The following is a 15,310-nucleotide window of genomic DNA, read 5'->3' as shown; positions in this document are numbered from 1 at the left end:
ACTAATTCCTTGCATGTAGGGCCCTACCCTCATGACCTAATCACTCCCCAAGGCCCTGGCTCCTAATACTACAATACCTAGAAGCCACAGAACACAAGATGGTAAATTTGACTATGTAAAAACCTGAAAATTTTACATGACAGGAATTCCTATAAACAAAGTCAAAAATAAAATGGTAATCTGGGAAAATATTTGTGATGCATATTACAAAGTGTTAATTTCTTTAACCTATTAAGACTTTCTAAAAGCCAGAAGGAAATATAGCAACAACCCAATAGAAAAGTGGTAGAAGTGAACAAGTAATTCACAGAAAAGGGAACACTACTGATCCTTAAATATTAGAAAAAGATGTTTAGCTTCACTCATGAGAATGGAAATACAAATTGAAATGAGACAGTTTTTCTACTCAACAGATTGGCAAAAAGGAAAATGTCTGATAACACTGTGTTGGCAAGGGCTTGGGGGACTCTCCCACACTGTCCCATGTTGGTAGGAGCACAAAATGAAACAAGGTTTTGGAGGAATATTTTGGTAACATCTATCAAAAGGTAAAAACCATATTTCCTTCAATTCAGCAATTCTATTTTTTGGAATTTAATCCACTGGTATAGTCTCACAGGTGTGCTATTAGGTAGGTTCAAGGATTTTTATTGCAGCATGATTTGTAGTAGAAGAGGATTGGAAACAAAGTAAATACCCATCAAAAGGGACTGGATAAATAATATATGGCAGATCCGTACAATGGACTAGTATGCCCTTATTAAAAAGAATGAGGCTTCTCTACTTGCATTGATATGTTAGAATTTCTAAGATACAGTAAGACAAAAAAAGTAGGCAAAATCCAGATTATATAATATGCTTTCACTTGTACAAAGATTATGTAGATGAGTATATGTTTGCATATGCACATACTGTCTCTAGAAGGATCACAAGACTCTGACAATAATGATTGCCTCCGAGGAAGGAAACAGTTTCTGGGGAACAGGGTGGTCAGGAAGATTGACTTTTCATTCATTACTCTTTTGAGCACTTGGAGTTTGGTACTGCATGCGTATATTACCTGTCCGAAAAGATAATTTTTCCTTCTTGAAAATTGACCTCCTCCTGGGAGCTAGCACACTCTCATGGGGGGAGTCATGCTATTTCATATCTCTACGCCATTTACGCCCTTTGCCTGGAACGGCCTTTCCCCTCACTTCTCCAGTTCACTCCAGCTCTCAGAACACTTCTGTCGCAGCCTCGCTCCCATTCTGAATCTGGTTCTACTTCTCCCATGCGGCCACGCCTCCGTGGCCCTGTACATGCCTCCAGCATAGTACGTGGTCCACCAGATGGTGATGGGGGGCTTACCGGTTTGTCTCTGGGCTAGGTTTAAGCATCTTGTTGGGAGAACCATGTCATATCAGACCTTGCAGTCCTAGCACCCAGCACAGTGCCTGGCGCATAGTAGGCTTAGAGAGGAGTGGTGGCTGATTGGATGGATGGAAGGAGTGGTGCTTCTGGAGTGTCAGTTCCTTATGTACAGGGATTTTGGTCTGTTTTATTCTGTGCTGTAATCTTAGCTTGCCCAACAGGCTGTGTCACCCAGTATTTGCTGAATGAATACAGGGATGCCACCTAGAAGGAGGAGGGGAAGAAGTGAGCACTGGAGTAATGCTCAAGCAAGGTGGCAGAGAAGTTAAGTAGGAGGAAGACCCCAGCTTCAGAAAAGGGCTCTAGGAAGGCCAACAAAGGACCCCGGAGAAGGAGTGACTTCAAGGTAAAATTAGATACTTGCCCACAAGAATGATCTGGCCGCCGCCAAGACCAAGATGGCCACTAGATGCGCGGTCTTCCTTAAGAATAGCCGGCCTGTGCTGGTCATGTCCTTCACCATCGGGGCCCTTGCTGTAATTCTGCCCCTTCTCAGCCCCCACACTGATCATGCCATCATGATCGACCGAACCACCCAGGGCCCTTCTGAGATGAGGGGAATGTGCCCCACATGCCAGCCACCCTAGGATCCCCCGCGTCCAAGCTTGGAGCGGATGGAGAAACTATGAACACCTCCCCCTGTGGACAGGGAAGAGACCCCCTATAAACATGTAAAAACCAACCACAGGAAGAAAAAAAACAGAGAGTGATCCGTCAGTTACCATATGACCCACCAATTATACTCCTGGGTATATATCGAAGAGAAATGAGAACATATGTCCCTGCAAAAATTTAGACAGGAATGCTCATAGCATGATTCACCATAGCCAAAAAGTAGGGAAAAAACCCCCAAATGTTGATCGCTGATGAATGGACAAATTAAAGGTGGGACAGCCGTACCGTGGAATACGATTCAGCAATCGTAAGAAACGAAGTAAAGATTCACGCTACAACAGGGATGAGTCTTGAAAACATTTTGCAAAGTGAAAGAAGTCTGTCCGAAAGGCCACGTATCATATGATTCCATTAAAATGAAACATCCAGAATGGGAAAGTCTATAGAGGCGGAACGTGATGACTGGTTGCTGGAGTGGTGGAAGGAAGCTGGTGAAACGTGGAGAGTGCGTGCTAAGGGGCGTGGGGTGTTCGAAGTGTCCTCAAATTCATTATGGCAATGGTTGCACCACTCTGTGAATATACTTAAAAACCACCGAATTGCACAGATTAAATGGGTGCCCTGGATGGTATGTGAATTACATCTCAGTAATGCTGTTATAGAAAATAAAAATGACCTGGAGTTTCCTGGAGGTGAGAGCTGCGCCCAGCCCACGCTGACCAGTGTTCTGTCCCTCGGAGCCAGGTAGGGCTAATCTAAGGGAGGTCAAGCTCATTCACTCTTCCACCCCTGGAGCCAGGGCAGGGGCCCTACCAGTGGGTCCTGAGGGCTGCAGGGTGACAGACTCTGTCACCCTAAAATATGACTCCACCCCAGGAAATGCTGCTCTGGCATACTGATCATTTTGAGCTGAGCTTGAAAAACCTCAAATACAGGGAAAGGCTTTCTTTGAATTCTCCTCATCTGCCTGAAGACAGATCCTGCAAAGAAACTCAGTTGTCATAAATCCTCTCCCTAGGAGTTCCATCGACAATGGAAGATTGACTCTTATCACGGGAGAGGAGTCTAGAAGTCAACCCCACACCAGACAAAGTAGGTCACAAACTATCATACCTCTCATCTGTTCTTTTAAGGGCCCATTCATCTTGCTGAAAAATCAATTTCCTTCCCCTAAGATCATGAACATCTCCCTTCCCCTTTTCTTATTAAAATGGTATTTAATCCTGAATTCTGAGCCCCCCCCCGGGGAGTTATCCATTTTTTCCCCAGTTATCTCCCATGTATCCACGAAGTATACACATTAATAAACTTCTGTCTGTTTTTCTCTTGTCAATCTGTCTTTTATTATCGGGGTCTCAGCCAAGAGCTCAGAAGAGTAGAGGGAAATTCTTCTTCCGCTTCTACAGGGCCTCTGCCTCCGAGGAGCCCCTCCCATGCCGTTCTGGGCCAGGAGTGAGTGCTGCTGGGCTTCTGGACGTGAGGAGGGCCGTAGCACCTCTTTCTTTCCTTCCCCAAAAGCTGAGGGGCTCTCCCTAGACAGGTGTTTGGGGAGAGGAGAGGATGGCACAGGGCAAGGGAGTATAAAGCCATTTCGGGAATGTCACAACTTTTCTGACTACGCGTCTGGCACGGGGTGACATGCAAAGCAGTTGGGAAGCAAGGAAGTAGAAGAGCTTCTCTGGCCTGGAAAAGCTTGTTGAGACTGGCTGGACACTGACAGTGAGAGAATTGAGGGAGTGTGGTTTGAAAGAGGTGTGCCTGCTGGTATTCCGGCCCACAAGGAAGACCTGGGAAGGCCGGTGGGTGCCCACTTCTACAAGGAGCTGCAGGCCATCAGCATGGCCACCGTCACTGGGGGTGTGGGGTTGGCCTCGAAGGCTCTCTTCCTAAGGGGGTCCCGCCATGCAGAGGTGCTGGGACGGTGGAGCCTGGCTGCCGTGTCCCCGAGTTTGGATCCCGGAAGCCCATAGTCCAGGACTGGATGAATGAGAGTCGTGGACAGAACCTGCCCAGTGATATAAAGGTGACTGGGGTCCCTGGCCGGCCCCCAGTGCCCGTGGAACTGCTGAGGGAGCTCAACGTTTAAAACCCCCAGCGGTGCTTCTCCACATCTCAAGTCTATAATGTTTCCAGGACTTCATAGCTTATGCAAGGGTTTCCGGGCTGTGAACAATTAATCTGTAGGTAAGCATGTTCCAAATTCTAAGTCAACAAATCTTGAGAGCATAACTTCCTTGCTGGCCAGTTAGAGGCTTGCAGTAGTTGGATCCCAGAAAAGTTGCTTTAAATACTTGAAGGACCTGAACCACTGCTGGGCCAGACACGATGTGGGAGAAGGCTCCCCAGGTCTTTCTGGGGAGCTGGAGGGGTGCATGCCCTAAACGTTCCAGCCCCCTTCAAATCCCTCTCTTTCATCTCACCTGGCTGCCACTCTGGTGGGACCAGGAGGACTCAGCCTGCCCTCAGTCGGGGACAGGAGAGCAAGGGGACTCAGGGTCCTGCCTCCACGTGACTCTGGTCCAGCTGGGTCCCTGGTGCCAGGACCACATGCTTCGAGAAGAAGACGGGAGCCGATGCAAGGACCACAGAACATCATGATGGCCGGAACAACCTCAGCGCTAAAAACAGAAGTTGTAATTACAGGAGAACAAACCCGCAACAAATTCCAAAATGTGACCCTTACGATCCCGGGACCAGAAAGGGGGAAGTTAAGTGGAGGTTCTCCATATCCTGGTGAAAACAGCAGTATGAAGAACGGCTGTGCAGTCAGGCTGAAAATTAAACAGATGTGAGTTTCTTTAATTCAAAGGCTTAATTATTCTGACGTTTTCCATAACTTAATCGGAGCCATCACTTCAACTTTAATTATGCATAATGAAATGGATTATTTACAGTAACTAATATGACAGGAAAAACTGAGAGGTGAGAATTGGTAACTTGGCAACTATTTATTCTTATGTTTTCAGCCCACGTTTATGGGGTACCTACCAGCTTTTCACCTTTGCCGTGGTCCTAGAGATGTCCTATTAGGAAAAAATAGTATCCCTGGAGCACATCCGAGGGCCAGTTTCTTTCCCTTCATTATCTCATGTGCTGCTTGCAAGAATACTGCACAACAGGCATTATCCTCTCTGTCTATCCTCTGTCTAGACGTGGAACTGAGATTCTGGAAGGTTAGGTAATTTGCCTAAGGTCACATAGCAAAACTGAGAAGTTTTTTTTTGCCATCTACCTATTTCAGACAGAAACTTACAGGCTGACGTTTGAATCTTCTTGCCTTACCCAGGAAGTCATCTTTTCCTAAGGGAAAGGTTGCTTGTTATTTTAAGTAGGAGAGTGAGTGACCAAAATTGTACTTGTGGGAAACGAACCTGAGGGTTTCCTGTAGGACGCCCCAGATGCTACTGAGATCGTCCTGGTCAGAGGTCAGGACCTTAAGCCGGACTGGTGGCCGCAAAATTGGGAAAGGGGGCTGCAGGTGGCACTGTGGGGGCTGGAAGGGGCTTGACGCAGGTTTGGATGCGGTGATGAGGAAGGAGGCCAGCCTTGCTGCCCTCGGTTGGGGACGCAGGAGATGCGGGTGCCAGCTGGACCGGGGGCAGGCCACTCAACCCTCTGAGTCCCACAACCCCTCCTTGTGCCCGGGAGGGGCTGCACCAGCTTATTTAGCAGTCTCAGGTCAGGGGCAGGTGAACTGAGATGGTCTGTTGGCCTCCATGAAATCTCCCTTAAGATCTTGCTTCCAGGGCGCTTCTAACTCTTCATAGTCCATCACGCTCTTATTTCCATCTCACACTGGACTGAAGTCTCATTTCAAGGCTGGTGCAGCGGGAACTGGGACTCCGAGAGCCTGGGACCTGGACGTGGGGTGTAGTCAGGCCTCTTGCCTTTGTGTGGGGGCAGAAGAACGGGGAGGCAGAGGGGAAGCGACTGGTGTGTCTACCTAGTGGGCCTTCATTGCTGTCTCTCTTGATGGGCCTTCCTCTGGCTCAGACCGACTAACTGGCCAGTGGTGACCTCTGAGGAGCCAAATGCTGGTTCACTGGAGGGGCGCCCCCACTCCTGCTACCAGCTGTGGGCTCCTGGGCCCCCCTCCAGCAGTGGGCATTTCTCACGTGTGAGGAGCAGGAGGGAGGGTCCAAGTCTGGCTGCCTTCCACTGTGTCAGCTACTGTTCTACAGCACCACGTTGAGGAGTCGGGCCTTCCAGCCATACCCTCCCTCTGAGCCGCCATTGCTCTTCTCTGAGTGGAGGCTGGACCCCAGCCCAGCCGTGTTTCACTCACCAGGCCTTCCAGTCCGGCCTGGGGCCACATCACTGCCCGGTGGGTGGAGGCCTCACTACCCCACTCATCTTCCTCCACAGACTTCACTGAAGGCTAGAGGGCTGGTGCTGATGGCAGGGTCTATCACAGCCAGTCTGCCTTGTGGAGGGGTCTGATCCCAACTCTGAGCCCTGCTCCTCAATTCAGGGCAGCAGAAAAATTCCCACCCCTCCCACCCCTGCCTCTGGGAATGACGAGATGCCTGGCTCCACGGCGGTGGAGACCATCATGGATGTCGATGCTTATGTCCAGCTTTTACCACCGTCTCCAGGCCTCTGCTTTCTTTGCTCTTGCAGACCTCTAAGATGGACTCTGTGAGCTTACCAGGGCTGGCTGGTTGGCCTCTTGGGTACCATGAGGTCACAGAAGCAGGTAATCAAAGAACAAATAGTCCTGTGGTGTTTGGAGTCTCCCTGAGTTACCAGCAAAGCCTCTGTTTGATTTCTCACATGGCAACCAAACCAGGAGCAGAAGATGAGTGGCAACTGGAATAAACTCCAGGTGTCGGGCGGGACTCAGCTACTGGGTAATACGCTGGAAATATGTACAGAGGTGAACTCTCCAAGATGCAGGGAGCAGTTTTCCTCCTGGTTCTCCTTGGTGCCATGTCAGGTAGGGATGCCATGTTGCCACTTCATGGTAATGTCCCTAAAGAGGAAATCCCATCTGGGAGGTCTTCAACCGTGGACTTATCAGCACTGGTAAATAAGATGATGCAGCAACAGGGAGCCCTCGGAGGCTGGGCAGGGTGCCCTGAAGAAGAGGGGCGGCAAACGAAGCTACAGTCTAGTCTCTGGTCTCTGTGCGGACTTCAATTTCTCTCCTTGCTAACTGGCCTGTGCCAGAAGTCCTTCCAAGATGTAAGGCTGGGAAAATGAGTTTCACAGCAGAGCTTTGTGTATATGTCAAGTCAGTCTTTGTGGAGATTCTGGCTTTTCTCTGGAGCCTTCTAGGGGCAACCAGAAGTTGGCAAGTCATCCTATGGGAAAACCAAGGTATCAAGGGGCTTTGTCTTACTCTTGAGCAAAGAAAACACCTTCTGTTAGAAGAACCAAAGATTCAACCTGGTGCATCTTGTACTCCCTCTTCCTTACTCAAGAGCTTGAAGAATCTCGGGTGATCCTTTTAATGTTGTCAGCTTATGGAAATTGCGCTTTTTTAATTCAATCTTATTTTTGAATAGGTAGTATATGCATAAGGTAGGGAATTCAATCATGTTAAATTTGCAGATTAATTTAGGGATAATTTACATATTTGATGAGTTATATAGTAACACACTTGTAGGAGTATGTGGTACATGGTAAATGCTTAATAAATGTTAGTGATTATTACATAGGACATTGAGCCTCCTGTTCAACAGTTCTAGATACTTGTTCAAGTCTTTGTTTTCCTCCGGAGTATTTTAGGATTTCCTTCACAGAGCTCTTGCACGTTCCAATTACGTTTATTTCTAGTTCTTTTTTTCACCTTTTCTTTTTCCTTATTTGTGAATAGCATCTCTTCTTCCCTTGTCTGTTTTAATTGATTGTCATACAATGGATGGAAGTCTACTAATGACATATCTTATTATTTGTCATGGTTTTCCAGGTGACTCTCATGCATTTTCCACTTTTTTTTTTAAGATTTTTTTATTTATTTACTTGACAGAGAGAGAGACACAGCGAGAGAGGGAACACAAGCAGGGAGAGTGGGAGAGGGAGAAGCAGGCTTCCCGCAGAGCAGGGAGTCCGATGTGGGGCTCGATCCCAGGACCCTGGGGTCATGACCTGAGCAGAAGGCAGACACCCAACGACTGAGCCACCCAGGCGCCCCGCATTTTCCACTTTTGAAAATAATCAACATTTATACTTTTCCTTGCCTATTTTTCTATCTTGCATTTCTTTCTCTTATCTAATTACCAGGCCCATACCTTCAGGCTATTTTTGAACAATGATAAAGAATGTACACTCTTGTCTTATTCCCCATTAAGCATGATGTTAACTTTTGGTGTGAAACAGGAATGTTTTACATGTTAAGGAGATAACTTTTATTTTTTTTCAGGGATTTATTTCTGAATCACAGTGGATTTTTATTTTTATTTTATTTTTTATTTTTAAAGATTTTTAAAATTTATTTGACAGTGAGAGACACAGCGAGAGAGGGAACACAAGCAGGGGGAGTGGGAGAGGGAGAAGCAGGCTTCCCGCCGAGCAGGGAGCCCGACGCGGGACTCGATCCCAGGACCTTGGGGTCATGACCTGAGCCGAAGGCAGACGCTTAACGACTGAGCCACCCAGGCGCCCCTCACAGTGGATTTTTAAATCAAATGTTTTTTTCCAGTTTTATGGAAATAACCACTTAATTTTCCCCTTTGATCTGTTAATAACATAAATAAATGACTGGAGGGGCACCTGGGTGGCTCAGTCGGTTAAGCGTCTGCCTTTGGCTCAGGTCATGATCCCAGGGTCCTGGGATCGAGCCCCACATCGGGCTCCCTGCTCGGCGGGAAGCCTGCTTCTCCCTCTCCCACTCTTGCTGTGTCTCTCTCTGTCAAATAAAAAAAAAAATCTTAAAAAAAAAAATAAATGACTGGGTTTCCTAATACTGAACACTCTTTAATCTTGGGGTCTTCTGCCTGGCAGAGGGCAAGAGGAGCTGGGAATGTGAGGCCAGGTCTTGAGCAGTTCAGACTCTCCCTTGCAGTAAACATTTGAGATTTTCCCAGAATTATAGGCTTTTCAGACCACAATAATTTGAGTTAAGGGGTGACATTTGTTGCCATTGGGGGAAGAGTGAGGTCAGGAAGAACCCAGTGTCTCATGCTGAACATTATCATTTGGAAGTTTATCATCAGACGTGTGAAAGGGACAGATCACAAAGGTTTGCAAGAAATATTTGAAATTCCTTGTCAAAGCCACACTCACATCCCTCCATCTCTAAAAATCCATGCACTGTACCCTGCTTTTGCTTCCATGGGGCAAACCCTGGTTTGTTGAGGGTCTGCTGTGATGCAAATTGTTTTCCTCTCACCTTCTTTTGTGAGTCTGAGAACCTGATTCTTATCCCAGCTTCTCCAACACCAGAGTCACCCGGCACGAAGGGGAGGGGTGGGCAGCCACACTAGGAGCTGCCTTCAGGCTAGTGGAAGCGGGCATCACCCAATAATCTCAAACAAAGTAACACACTCCAGTATCCTCTTTCCTCTCATTTGCTCTAAGTCATCTACATCCTTCAACACCCAAGTCAAACCCCACCTCCCCCACGGAGCCTTCCTGGATTGCCCCAACTCCTGGCGGGTGCTCTTCCTGCCACACCCTGGAGTTCCTCTTGCCTACATGCGGAATGTATGCCAAGGTTTGATTACAGTGCCCTACACAAAATAAGTGCTTAACAACAGGTAGCACGAGTTATTCTATAATTCATCTGTTACGTGTCTGTCGCGTGTCCTTGAGGGGAATGTGGGCCCTGTAGTCACAGGTTTGGTTCTCTTATTGCTCTGTGGTCCCCACATGCCACACATATATATGGGATCCAATAAATAGTTGTTGTTTTCACTGATCATCATCAATGATCACTGCAGGTAATGAAACCACATTCTATAATGTTTTATGGTTTATCGAGTATATGCATGTTCAGTGTATGGTATCTGTGCCATGAGAGTGAATTCTAGTAGGCCCAGAATGAGCCTGAATTGCTTCGCTGAAGTTTCTGCCCAGAACGGACTTCTGGTCAAGGCAAGAAGTGTGCTGATGAACAGTGCTGCTTTGGAGCTGTGGGTCCGGGGAGTGTCGGGGTGGTTTGTAGGGGCCTGTAAGCATTGTTCGTGGATAACAGTGACACTGATGATGTGCACCTGGCTTGGAAGGCTCTGCTGCTGAGGCTGGTTACCTAAAGAGATGGTGCCTACATGACCAGCAAAATATAAAAATGTCCAGCAGAGACTCTATTTTGAGTTGCCTGGTTGCGAGGCTACCTCAGAGGTTTCTGATCTGAGCGAGTGTATTCTGTTAATGGCCCCTGGAGAAAAGGGGATGATGGGAGCTGGCCCCTGGCCCCTCTGGTCCTCAAGCTAGGAGGCAGCCTTCAGCTGTGGTGCACACTATAATGTTGTTGCTAACCCACCTCCTTTTTCTGTAATAAACCATAGATTTGTAAGCTTTCCCTTCGGGTCCTAGGCACTTTCTTTAGCAAGTGAACTCTGTTTAATGACCACTGGTGGTGTGGCACCACAGCCCTGAGGGACAGAGCTGACACAGGGCCAAGCTGACCAGCCCAAGGTCCCTTAACAGAGCTCAGACTTGAAGCAAGAGCTCTGACTGCAAATCCCGTGCTCTTTTCACAACACTCACCAATCCCTCTCACTACCGTTTTTAGTAGTTACTAGAGAGAATGACAAGGAATTTATTGAGCGACAGTCTTGGGCGAGGACTGCTCTGTGTATTGAAGTCACACTGTGAGAGCAGCTACATCCCTGGGGGGACAAGGTGGCAGCACCCATGCTTCCTGAACCACATGACTATTTTGGTGTCAGAGGCCCAGGCTGGCCAGCTTCTGCCCCCACAACTGAGGCTGCAGAAGCCTTAATTATTCCAACACAGGCCCTGGGAGGAGGCTTTGTTGGTCCATTTCTGGCAAGGTGGTGATTTTGCTCATTTTGAAACGAGCGAGCACATCATGCATCCAGATCTCCACCACAAGCAAGATGTTTCAGTGGGCTCGGTAATAAGTCTTCTGCATGCTCTTCCTTTTTCAAAGTGTATGCTTCAAGCAATTCTAATCTGATCCTTAATTAAGATGCATGCGTAAGTCAAATTCCATTAAGGCCTCTTTCTCGGTCTCCAGCACCCAGACCACCAGAGAAAGTCTGGAAGACCGGCCTCGGAAGGCAAGCGTGTAGTGTCCTAGAGCCATTCCCAGCTTCTAACCTTCGCTCTGCCACTGATTAGCTGAGTACCTCTGGGCACATCCCTTAAACTGATCTGTATAATAAGTGGGTTGAACATTTGATGGATTTCATGTCTTATCAAATGCTCTATATTTAGGGTATGGACCCTAGCCACCAGTTATTATTGTTACCATGGCGATTAATATTGCTACTACTACCTTTTTAATAGCAGAAGAACTGAAGGAACTGGTTGTTGAACTAAGAGTCGGGAGATCCCAGCTTGACTACCTTTCTTACCAGTGTCCCTGGAGTATCTGCCACAAAGTTTTTAGGAATCAGTGGCACGCTCCTGGCGCACGTGACCTTACCTTGGGAACCGAGGCCACTGGATGAAGCGCAGAACATCTCCAGCAAGAATGTCAGCAGAGGGCTGCTCGGGTGGCTCAGTCTGTTGAGTGTCCGACTCTTGATCTCAGCTCAGGTCTTGGTCTCAGGGTTGTGAGTTCAAGCCCCTGAGCCTACTTAAAAAAAGAGAGAGAGAGAGAGAGAGAAAAGAATGCCAGCAGAAAGGACATATCTAAGGGTGCAGCCTGCTTTTAGCCATACATGAAACAGGCAGTCCCCAACACAAGTTGCTTGAGGGGCACTAAATATACCCACTCCTGCCTTCAACATATCTCCCTCACTGCCATGCAAAATACGGCCGTTCAAAGAGGACTATGAAAAGGTCTATAAATATAAGGAGGAAAAGCTCTATAAACGTATGGAGCCGTGCAAAGGACAGAATTAGTTTCCAGAACCCAGGGCTTATCGAAGTCAAAATGAACGCAGCAGGATCAATGGACACACTCTCAGCAGAGCAAACGAGGAGCTCCCAGCAGGGGATGTTGGAAGAGCATGGCTTGGCTAGCCTTCTCCGTTCGTAGAAGGAGACACACCCAGGTTGGTGGTCATGGCAACCTGCCTGTTCAGGGCGAGGCTGCGGGAAGCTTCTCACACCCGAGCCCACGTCAAGCTAATCCTGCGGCGTGATTCCTTCTCTTGTTCCCCCAAACAGCCTCTCAAAGATTGTATCACCATGACCTAACATCTGGGTGGAGGGGCCAGTGTCTTACCAGACCCCCAGCACCATGTGGGTCGTCAAACACAGAAGTACCGGGTCGTAGAATGACCACGAGGCATCACGTGTGCGTGGCGACAGACTGTCTGTAGTACGTATGTGCCACCTGTCAGCCAGGCCTACCACGGCCCCTCGCTGAGGGTGCAGCCTCAGGCGTGTGGAGGGGTGACAGTGAAACCTCCACCATGGGATTGTGTTCAGAAAGGCTGAGATCAGGCAGCGGAGCCGCTCGAGGCCTGGTGAGCAGGTGCTCGGTGAATGCAAGTGGTTACTTGTTTGGGTCTGTTCATCTGGGCTGCGCACCCACCTAACCGCAGGCGGTTCTTGAGAAAAACCCAGTGAGTTCTATCTTTGCTTAAATTGGAGCAGAGGCTTCCTTCCTCCTTGTCTGGAGGGGCCCGAGTCCCTGGGGTGAGTGGGGGGGGACAAGAGAAGGTGGGGGTTTCCTTGAAATTACCAACCTTCCATTTTGCTTATGACTCTCCCTGTCTTGCTGAACAGAGAGGAAACAGTAGGGCGAACAGCTCGTGAGGGCCCTGGTGACTTCCGGTTGCGGGAAAAGAGGGAGTGAGGGAATGATGCCTAAAAAAAACCCAAGCACAGAAGCAACCGATTAATTTGCTCATTTTAAAAAAACTATTTGGGAGAATTTTTTTTTTTTTTTTTTTTTTTTTGCCTCTAAATAGCTTACTATTTGGCTCCCGGTTTTTATCACGAGAATGCTATAATATTAAAGTCAATTTTAAAAGATTAAAAAAAAATCTATTCCTATCCATGTCACCCCAAACCTCAGCTGCTTTTTTATTTCTGAGCCCTTGCTCCGTCTGTGTCCGTGAAACTGGAAAATTCTGGGAGCAAAAATAACTTATGCATAATGAACTTTAGTCTCTAACTGAAATAAGATGACTTCAGATTTATGAAAGCTTGTACCAATGTGTTTATATTTCAATTTTTCCTACATTTGCATTTACTTCTCCACATCCCTGCCCCCAAATCTGAAATAAAAACATTCTCTTACAAAAGCCAGCCCTTCCCCCGGCTTGTTTGTCTCCAGAAGTTCTACACCTTTTGGTAGGACAGTTACCTCCCTCCCATTCCCAGGGGCTTGCCCCCAAGGGCGAAAGTGGCAAAGATCAGGAAGCCAACTAAGAAGTAGGACTTCAGTATAAATTTTGGTTTTGTTACTTACTATTATTACTTAGCTCCCTTTCCTCATCTGTAAAATAGTGGCACTAACACCGATCCTCCCCGTTTTGGGGAGTGAGTGAGAGAAAGGATTTTACATCGCGCACTTATTTGGAACATGGGATAAATGGTCTTTGCATTGACTTCCTAGATGAGCTACCACAAACTGGATGGCTGTGAGCGACAGAAATGTATTCTCTCATAGTTCAGGAGATCTGGGGTCTGAAGTCGTGGTGTTGACAGGGTTGGTTCCTTCTAGAAACTCTGAGGGAGATCTGTTCTCCATGGACTTCCTAGCTTTTGGTGGTTGCTTGCTGTTCCTGGGCTTCTAGCTGCATCAGTTTAACTTCTGTCTCTATCATAACATGGCTTTCTTCCTCCTGTGTGTGTGTCTCCATGCCCTGTCCTCTTAGAAGGACTCCATCTGGTGGATTAGGGCCCACCCCAATCCACAATGACCTCCTCTTAACCAATTCATCTGCAAAGACTCTGTTTCCATATAAGGTACATTCTGAGGTTCTGAGTGAACATGGATTTTATTTTGGGGGGGGACACTTTTCGCCCCCCCTAGAGTAACCATCACTATGGAAGCATGAAAGAACAGGACCTGCTGCTCTCGTCTGTACCGGCAAAATCGTGCAGAGTATCAAGGAGACCGAAGAATGTCCCAAGGCTTTCCTGGAAGAAACATTCTCTCTCTTAAATTGTCAAACTCCCTGTCTGAGTTGCAGCCCGAGGAAATGCGCATGACTTCCCCGAGTCTCTCTCATTTCCTTCCCTGTGAAATGGGAGTTAATCTATCAATGAAGATGTACTGATGGACCCTGGGCATCATGACACCCCCCAGCATCCCATAATGACAAGCAGTTGTCCTTGAGATTACTTACGGATGCGGGGAAATCTACCATGATTTTGGAGCTTGGCGGTCATGCATGCTCAGTTTTTGATGACCTCTGAATCTAACACTGACACAGACAAGGAAAATAAACTCCTGTAAACTCCCCGGGTCTTGTAAGACAGGATGTCATGGCCGGACGTGGTCCTTCAAAGTGGACGTCTGCCTCCTGAGGCATCACATCTGTCTTTCCTTAGCTCTTCACAAAGGCTGCGAGAAGAGAGAAGGGGTACAGGGAGACAAGAGAAAAGCAGCGGCTTGATTTACAGAATGACAGAAGCAGATTTCATGGCTGTTTGGTGGTGGTTGTTTTCTTGGCTCCCAGAAGATCTCGTATTTCCATCTCCAGTCCTTGGCAAGAGTATTTGTTCTTGGGGAGTGACCGGGTTCCATCAGTGCTCCGAGCTATGGGTTGAAGCCACAGACCAAGCTGTTAAGTCCTTGTTCCCAGCACAAGGCTTTCTGTTCAGGCCATTTTGCATCCTTGTTAAACCCGCAGGGAGAGAAATGCTACACCTAGTCCACTTGCCTGCTACAACCACCGTGGCCGAGAATTCTCCACCTGAGACTCCAGTGCACAAGTTTTCTGTGAACTTATCAGCCTCGCTGTCGCCTGTGATCCCAGGGTGGCCCCTGATTATCAACACAAGCCCCCTCACTGATGCCTTCAAAGTGAACTGGCTGTCAGACACTGACTTTGAGGTAAGCACATCTCACTTGGGAGTTGTCCACAGAGAGGAGTCCTGAAGATGAGGGTGGATGGGATTCTAGATCGCTGACCATTTCCTTCTCTTCCCCTGGCTCACTCTCCCCTCTAGTAAGACCCAGAAAGCCCACCTGGGGCATCCGAGAGCCCTCTATGCGAGAGGGCCCTAAACACTTTGGACCTTCTTT

The 15,310-nt window shown here is 47.8% G+C and overlaps 1 protein-coding gene across 1 annotated transcript in view; it reads left to right on the top strand.

Annotated features, from left to right (window-relative positions):
• The first annotated feature begins 6,918 nt into the window (after positions 1–6,918).
• The window catches only part of CDHR3 (cadherin related family member 3), a 60,976-nt gene continuing 52,584 nt past the window's right edge, over positions 6,919–15,310 (top strand). Inside the window, 2 exon segments of the mRNA XM_028120297.1 lie at positions 6,919–6,964; positions 14,916–15,118. Coding sequence (XP_027976098.1) covers positions 6,919–6,964; positions 14,916–15,118 — 249 coding nt within the window.

Source organism: Eumetopias jubatus, unplaced genomic scaffold (assembly GCF_037043125.1).
Source record: "Eumetopias jubatus isolate StellerSeaLion01/CBP00866 unplaced genomic scaffold, mEumJub1_p1.0 scaffold_14, whole genome shotgun sequence".
Classification (NCBI taxonomy): Eukaryota; Metazoa; Chordata; class Mammalia; order Carnivora; family Otariidae; genus Eumetopias; species Eumetopias jubatus.
Note: the sequence above shows the minus strand (reverse complement) of the source record. Positions and strands in the feature narration are given on the sequence as shown.